The sequence below is a fragment of the Silene latifolia genome, chromosome 2, assembly GCF_048544455.1.
Source record: "Silene latifolia isolate original U9 population chromosome 2, ASM4854445v1, whole genome shotgun sequence".
NCBI classification, from domain to species: domain Eukaryota; kingdom Viridiplantae; phylum Streptophyta; class Magnoliopsida; order Caryophyllales; family Caryophyllaceae; genus Silene; species Silene latifolia.
In genome coordinates, this window is record NC_133527.1 from 16,436,466 (window position 1) to 16,444,602 (window position 8,137).

General features: G+C 40.4%; 1 protein-coding gene across 1 annotated transcript; it reads left to right on the forward strand.

The window, feature by feature from the left end:
* Positions 1-3: 3 nt before the first annotated feature.
* LOC141642361 (uncharacterized) lies at positions 4-3,432 on the forward strand. The gene is made up of 4 exons (XM_074451146.1): positions 4-343; positions 1,006-1,065; positions 2,299-2,403; positions 2,988-3,432. The coding sequence occupies exons 1-4, from the start codon at positions 257-259 to the stop codon at positions 3,090-3,092; spliced, it is 357 nt and encodes a 118-aa protein (XP_074307247.1). The 5' UTR covers positions 4-256; the 3' UTR covers positions 3,093-3,432.
* The last annotated feature ends 4,705 nt before the right edge of the window (positions 3,433-8,137 follow it).

Consider the following 8,137-nt stretch of genomic DNA (forward strand, 5'->3'; position numbering starts at 1 on the left):
TGTATTCTTGTTTTATTTCCAGTCTTGCGATTCTGAATCCTTATTACTACTCCGAAGGATACATTTTTAAACTTATTGAATAAGATTATTGGGCTACGAATTGAGTATTGTCTCTAAATCATCAGCGTACATTTGTTGTTCTAATCATAGCCCTCCCCAAAACAATAAAATCCCACACAAATCTTTCCATCTTTGTCCAGAATTCTTAACATTTATTGAGGCATTGAATAGACTTACGCAGAGCAACACATTTTTGATGCAGGTGACCTTGAGTTTTTGTGGGAAATTGAGATCAGAACTGTACAACAGGCACACTATCAGGAGTGGGTTTTCATGTTGTAAGGTATTACCCTTCCATTTGTCAAATACTTATAGCCTGAGAAAAGACAATGTGTAATGGTTTGATGGTTTACCTTTTGGTTTATCATTCATACCCACAATTTGAAGCTAATCATTTGCTTTACCTATTGCTATAGTGAATACATAGATATGATTATGAAGTTATCGAAGCTACTCACTTTATGGCTATGAGGACTCTTAAAATGATGCTATGGCTAAAAAAAAACTTGCTTAGTTAGATCTTGCATATTCGAATTTATGTGCGTGTTTAAGGTTGTTAAGCAGTTATAGTTCCACAATTCTAGGTTGAAATAATCTCAAAAGGCGGGTGATAAAAAGGGCAAAATATAGTCTCTTAAGGAGTTTAGGGAGACTATGCACAAACTTAATGTAGGTAAGTTCAAGGAACCCGCTGCAAATTTTCAATGCAGTGGAAGGACATAGATGCTGTGTAATGCTATTCTTTCTGAAATTTCATGGTTCTTTTCTTGCGAATTTGCGAGTATATTTGGGTCACAGCGTAAGTTTTTGGAAAGTGTTAAGAAGAATATCATGTTGGTGATCATATGTGAGATTTAACTGTATATTGATGTGCATGTATGCCTATTGATTTGTATATTTAGCCTGATGCAGTTGGGTTTTTTTTACCCTATTCATAATATGCAGGGACTCTTACTTGAGCGCAAGCCTAACGCTGCTGCTGCCATACTTCAAGAGATTACTCAGGTTAATATGCAACCCCTCTATATAGAAATGATACGTGGTGTTACATAAGCTGGTTTTTCGCATGGGACATAGTAGGATTAAGGTGACGCTCATAGGGCTATCGTTGAACACAACAATACTAAACATAGTCAGATTTATGTGACATACATCGGCTATTGCTGTGAACAAAGCAATGACTATAAGTACAGAGTAGTAAGCAAAACAACTGACATCAAATTATTGGGGATGGGCATGAAAACAAAATATTAGAACACCTTTTTGAATAACCAACTGATCATGGTCGAGCTAATAAATTCCTCTCCTGTTGCTGAAGTACTTTTGAGTTGGGTGGTTAACAAACTAAAAATTTTGATTGAAGCATGATTCTTGCATGGTACATTGGTACATACACTTTAAAAGAAATAAACAAGGACACTGAGATGCTGTTTCTCACTCGTTGTGCTGGTCTCTGATATGGAAAATTCTGATAGACACATCACACATATGGTATATTCATACAGGACCCAACTTCCACCATGCAGGGAGGGCACGCAACTTGGCCCTTCTGTAGCGACAAAGAGAGACTCTTTCTGAAATAGCCAAAATGAAAATTGCATCTAGAAGTGCATTGAATGACTGTTACTGCACAATAAAAAGAAATGCAACCAGCTTAGTTAGTCATCTTGCTTTATTCCATCATTGGAAATGAAGAAAGATAAGATGTATTAGTAATTACTAATCCCCATGGGGGTGGTGAAGGGAGGGCTCTAATTTGTAGAAAAACCCCCACAACACACTCTCTCTCATAAAGGAAGGGCAAGCAAGTCTCATTTCCATAAAGGCCATAAAGGAGGGGCAGGCAGCCGAGAATTATTAATTGGCTAGTTGTAAATAGCCCCAAGACTATTAGATAATTAATGCAAAACAGTACGCGGTATCACATATGAAATATTATTAATGGTAAAATAGGCATGCAAATTATTTTGACCTGTATTTTGACTATGACCCAACATTTGCTCTGATCCAAGTATTCAACATGTATAATCTGGACCCGAACTTGATCCACCTGATCGGTTTAGTATCTGTTAAGTGTTTGATTGCGTAAGCAGTTTAGTGAATCGATTTGTTACATTCCATATATTCTGATGTCTTCTTCGTGACAATTACAAAGTAAAATCTGGGTCTTTGTTGTATGCGTTCACTACTTTGTTTGGTAGAAGATGCGTCCTGAATAACCTTTTATGTGTCTGTCAGAATTTTCCGGATTCAAAACAGGAAGATATACTTGCTGAACTTAACAAGCTGGTTAACGAGTGGCCTGCAGAAGTTATAAAGGCGCGAAAGAAACAGGATCGAAAGGTATGTCATTTAGTTTCATGTGTATATTCATATTTTAAAATCAATAATTCCAAGAGGATATATCCTGTTTGACTGCTTGATGTGGAAGAAGTCAATAGTTAACCCCACTCCCTCTGTGTTTCTTCCTACTTCCTTTGTGTTGCTGTGTTCCGCTCATTCGTGTGTGGGTAACTACTAACTTTTGATGGTGCAATGCAACCAAATCGCCTGATAAAATATTCATTTTTACATTTGATATAACGAACCTTGAAAATTCCTAGATACCCGAGGAGAAGTTTCCTTATAAGGCCTTAGAGTTGGTAATTTTCATTTTCTGTAAGATTTTTAGTAGTATTACTTTTAGGGGATTCCGCCCCACGCGTACAATTACCGGCTTTTCATTGGTTTGAGTATACGATTACGTGAATCATAAGAATTTTCACAAACTTTGTACTCATTATAACTAGTCATACCTGCTTACTTTCCACCAATTCAGTTAGTTAAACCCTTTTATCCCTTTATCTGATTTGCCTTTTAGACAGGTTTTATATTTGACGGGTAATATACTGTTGTTTCGATTGTGAGTTTTATTATTTTGGCATCAGGCATTAATCACGGCGTTGAAGGCTGATATCCATGCTATGATTAATTCCCTTTCAAGCATGGGGATCAATTCAAAAGTCAACTTGGACAACCTGAACATCTCGTAACCTGTGTCGTGCCAATAAATGGATACCGAGAGGAAACATCACCAAGATTCACCACCAGAAATTGGTGAAGGGCTTTTGTTATCGCTCTTGAGAGAATCACTTATGGGTTTGACGATAAAAGTTGGGGATCTTCTAGTTCAGATCCTGCAAAGCTACAATATTGGAGGAACGAACTTCCAAGTGCGTCCTTATGCTGTTTTACTTCATTAACGTACTAGTGCTCTTAACGATGATTGGACGAGATCTTTTGTATGTGCAACATTGTCTTCCAACTTTTCACAATCTGAATCTACGCCCGTGGCAGAAATGAAAAACGCCGCTTCATTAGGCCTTCCCATTCTGCCCTACAGTATTAGTTTCAAGTTTCAACATATGGTAAGAAGAAAGTTGCTGGCCTGCTGAGACATGCAATATGCTTCATACCAAATTTACGAGGAATATGAAATTATTTACGTAGATTTTATTTGGTACAAGCTACTTCATATTTAGTTTTAGATACGATTACTTTGGTAAATGCTTTCGGTTCAGGATTGACAAATACTTACAAAACTTGTATGTAGTTTTTAGTTAAAATTGGACAAAATAATGTCTGTACCACCCTCAAATGAATTAACATTAGCCAAGGAAAATGAGAATTTAAGACCGATAGAGTAATAGTTTGACGATCATATACGATTATACTCTGCTTAAAGCAAGGAAGTATTATCCTCTTTTATTGTTTTCTTGTGAACATCCAGCTGCCTTTTTAATCGTATGGATTAAGCATCATAATCTCATGACTAGACTTTCTAGCAAGTTGACATTGTCTTCTCTAATAAAGTAATAATGTCATCCTAATCGATTTGAGCAACATAATTATTTTTTTCTATATTAAAATTTCTCGTCAAAAATCCCCACCTTTAGAGTAGTGGGGTCTCAAGACCCCACAACTATTGGGCCATTTTTTATTGTTAAAATTTTGATTTGATTTGAAAATTTCACGCATTTTAAACCCATGTAAACAGAAATATAATAATTAGGATTATTTAATGAAAATACTCCTAACTATGCAGGTGCTTCTCAAAATACTATGAACTCTATTTTAAATACCAATAAAACCAACAATTTCTATGAATAGAATTAGTGTTTTTTTTAATAATAAAAAAAAAAAAAATTTTTTTTTTTTTTAACATGCTGGTTGGCCGCATCTAGACTTCGAAGGATATAAACGCTAGGGCAGCCATCAAATCCATGACGAAACTATGGAACACTAAAGGTATGGTCTCTGGCAATTTGATCGATACTAAGAATAAAATATTTGTCTTTAATTTTGCTGATGGTAAGGATAAGGAGAGAGTTATTGAGGGACAACCATGGCATTTTGACAAGTTCATTTCGAGCTTTAATGATCCATGTGAGGATGGGAAGTTATCAGATACACCTCTTTTCCTTGTTCCACTGTGGGCGAGGGTTTCCGACCTGCCTATTAAAGGGAGGGCAAACGGGGATAATATTCGCAGGTTGGGAATGCAGCTAGGGCAGTTCATTATGGCGGATACAGCGCCATTCCCTGAGATGGAGAGAGCTATACGAATTCGAATAGTCCATGATGTGCGTAAACCTCTTAAATCAAGCGTAGGGGTGAGAATGCCCAGTGGTGGTTTGGTAGAGTTTGAAGTGAAATATGAGCGACTACCGACTTTCTGCTATGGTTGCGGTATTTTAGGGCATGGCGAAAAAGATTGCGATGATGGTCCCTATGAAGATGGTGAGTTGCAGTTCAGTGAAGCGTTGCGTGCTCTCCATGGAAGGTTTTTAAGACAGCTACTGAGGTTAAGGGTAGAGGTACAAGATCCTTGAACGAAGCTTTTGAAGGGGAGCATAAACGAAGAGAGGAGGCTGCGGTGGAAGATATGATTGAGAAGTTGAAAGGCATTGCCATCAAATACAAGGGAGGAAAGGGCAGGGGGTGGGACACAGTGAAGGCCAAAGATATGGTGGTAGTGGAGCATAGGGAGGATATAAGGGACGTTAGTGAGGAGAGGAGGGAGCTGGCCCCGAGTAATCAATCAGTTGAGGGAGATGGGAGGGATGAGGAGGTGAGGGTACATGAAGAGGGCAGTATGGGTGGAGTGGGGGATAATGTAGTGGTGGAAGGGGAGGCAGGGCAGAAGGGATTCATGGAAATTGAGAGTGCTGCTTTGACTGTTTCTCCTGGCGGTGCAAGGAAATGGATTAGGCGAGTGAGAGATCATAAGGAGAGTGCTGGGGCAGATGGGGAGAGGTTGAGTATGGAGAAAAAACGTAAGAAGGAGGAGAGTGTGGTTCAAAGGGTGGATATGGGAAATGGTGACGGGGTTGTTAAGAAGGTTCAATTGTCGATGGGTGTAACTTCACCTGAGGTGGAGGTTGAGAAGACTCAACCCCGCCGGGCATCATGAAACTCTTGAGCCTTAACTGCAGGGGGCTGGGCAACCCCGATGCAGTAGGCGGGCTCTGTAATTTATTACGGAGGGAGGCCCCAGACTTAGTCTTTTTGTGTGAGACTAAGCTGAGTGAGAGTGAGTTTAGAAGAGTGCGAGCGTGTCTTACTGATTATGAAGGCATGGAAGTCGATAGTGTAGGTGTAACACCCCCATACTCCAAGTGCCTTACCAGGACCACTCGGGTATGAAGACATCACCATCTCGGTCGCCCGAGGTATGATAATCAAATAGACAAAAAAGAAACAACATTTATTATAAATAGTTTAGTGAATAAATACAATCCTCAAACCAAACCAAAAGTACGATACATTATTCCAAACTATCTGTTCTCAACTGAAACAATAATAAATGCTAAACTACAGCGGAAGACTCTATCATCATGTCGTGGCCATCCCAGCTATCCCAGTACTCATCTCTATACCTGTTCAATATCTGCTCACCATCTCCGAATGGATCACCGCAGGTTTACAAAACAACACCGGGGTCAGTACTAATCACACAATCAATATAGACAACACCAATAAGATAAACAAACAACTGAACTGTCACACACACACACACACACCACCAACTCCCATCATCTCAATACCGACTGTCCACTGGACCAGCCCTGCCAGTGGGGGACCCGCAGCCGTTCCCACCTAAGCCCCGCTCATCGTACGAGCGATAACCCTGTCCATTAATGTGCACATCCCCTTCCGTGGCGGGTTCCACGAAGGGCGAAACTAGGGCGTGAAGTCACTCCCGCAAGTGACCCCACTCAGCCGAGAACGCATCTCGAGAACCAATCAACAACAAACACAACCACAATCACAATACAATAATTATATGAAACAACCAAATACAACACATCACCAATACCCCATTATGGGACTAATACTGAGTAGGAAATCCTACCTGGAAAGCACAACACGCAGACGGTATCTACAGCTGTATCAAAACGGCTCCTCTACAAATCCTCCTCCTATCACATAACATGTAGGGACTACACATCACATACTACTCATAAAAACCCCCAATCCCTAAATTAGGGTTTAACCAAACTTAACAAAACATTATAAAAACTATATTAAAAGCTTACCCTCGACGCAAGGAATCCAACGACACGAAAAACGACAAGAACCGACCGTCGAACTCCGGAATTGCTAAGAATGCGATTAGGAAGATGAACTGGTCGCTTTCTCTCTTAAACAGGGTTTTAGGTTTTGTAAAAGTGAATTAAAACAATGACGAATATGTTTAAATACCTTAATCGCATAATTAACAAAACCCGAGAAAACTCCCCGTAAAAATAGGACACTCGATCGAGTACCCAAGGTACTCGATCGAGTACCCCTTACTCGATCGAGTACCCCTTACTCGATCGAGTACCCAACAGTCGAAACTATTTTATTTCGCAACTTGCCCTTACTCGACAGAGTAAGGGCTACTCGATAGAGTACCCCAAGACATATAAATACGGAGTATTACAGTCTTCCCTCCTTAAAAGGAACTTCGTCCCCGAAGTTCAAACCACTACTAAACAAAGGTACTCCCATAAGCCTCCCGACTCGAAGGTTAGACAAAACACAACGTAAAACATGATACTAACCCAACTTGTCCCGACAAACATACCGACACAACATATAAAAGGTGTATAAAACTCTTAAAAACTCTCGCGATCATCTCCTACCCCCCTAAAAGAAACAAGGTTACGTCCCCGTAACCATACATACCTGATCAAAAAGGAAAGGGTAACGCTCTTTCATGATATCCTCCGCCTCCCATGTAGCTTCCTCAGTCTCGTGGTTAGACCAAAGGATCTTAAGCAAAACTGTCTCACCACTCCTAGTCTTTCTAACCTTTCGGTCTAGGATCTGCTTAGGCACCTCAAGGTATGATAAAGACTCATCCAACTCTAAGCTCTCTGCCTCCAACACATGTGACGGGTCACTCACATACTTCCGCAGCTGCGATACATGAAACACGTTATGCACTCTCTCTAACGCAGCTGGTAAAGCCAAACGATAAGCAACTTCTCCAACTCGCTCTAAGATCTCATAAGGCCCTATAAACTTCTGACTTAGCTTGCCTTTCTTCCCAAATCTCATAACTCCGCGCATAGGAGAAACTTTCAAAAGAACCTTGTCCCCAACCTGAAACTCTATATCCCGGCGATGAAGATCTGCATAACTCTTTTGTCGATCCTGGGCTGCTCTCATCCGTTCCCTAATCATCTTAATCTGTTCCACCATCTCATGCACCATCTCTGGTCCTAAAACCACTGCCTCAGCACTGTCGTCCCAACAGATTGGACTCCTACATCTCCTCCCATACAAAGCCTCAAACGGTGCCATACCAATACTGGTGTGATAGCTGTTGTTGTAAGAAAACTCTATCAAGTCCAACCTCCGCTCCCCCTACCACCAAAATCCATCACACAAGCTCGCAACATATCCTCGAGAGTCTTGATTGTTCTCTCGATCTGCCGTCTGTCGCAGGATGAAATGTTGTACTCATCTTCAAAGTCGTTCCCAACGATTCCCGCAACTCCTTCCAAAACCTCGATATAAACCTCGCATCTCTGTCAGACACTATGTC

Bases quoted from the DNA above. Each gene is read 5' to 3' on its own strand.
- LOC141642361 (XM_074451146.1), top strand. From the start codon at position 257: ATGCAGGTGACCTTGAGTTTTTGTGGGAAATTGAGATCAGAACTGTAC. The intron at 1,066-2,298 runs GTTAATATGCAA...TGTGTCTGTCAG, and splicing joins TACTTCAAGAGATTACTCAG to AATTTTCCGGATTCAAAACA. The intron at 2,404-2,987 runs GTATGTCATTTA...TTTTGGCATCAG, and splicing joins GAAAGAAACAGGATCGAAAG to GCATTAATCACGGCGTTGAA.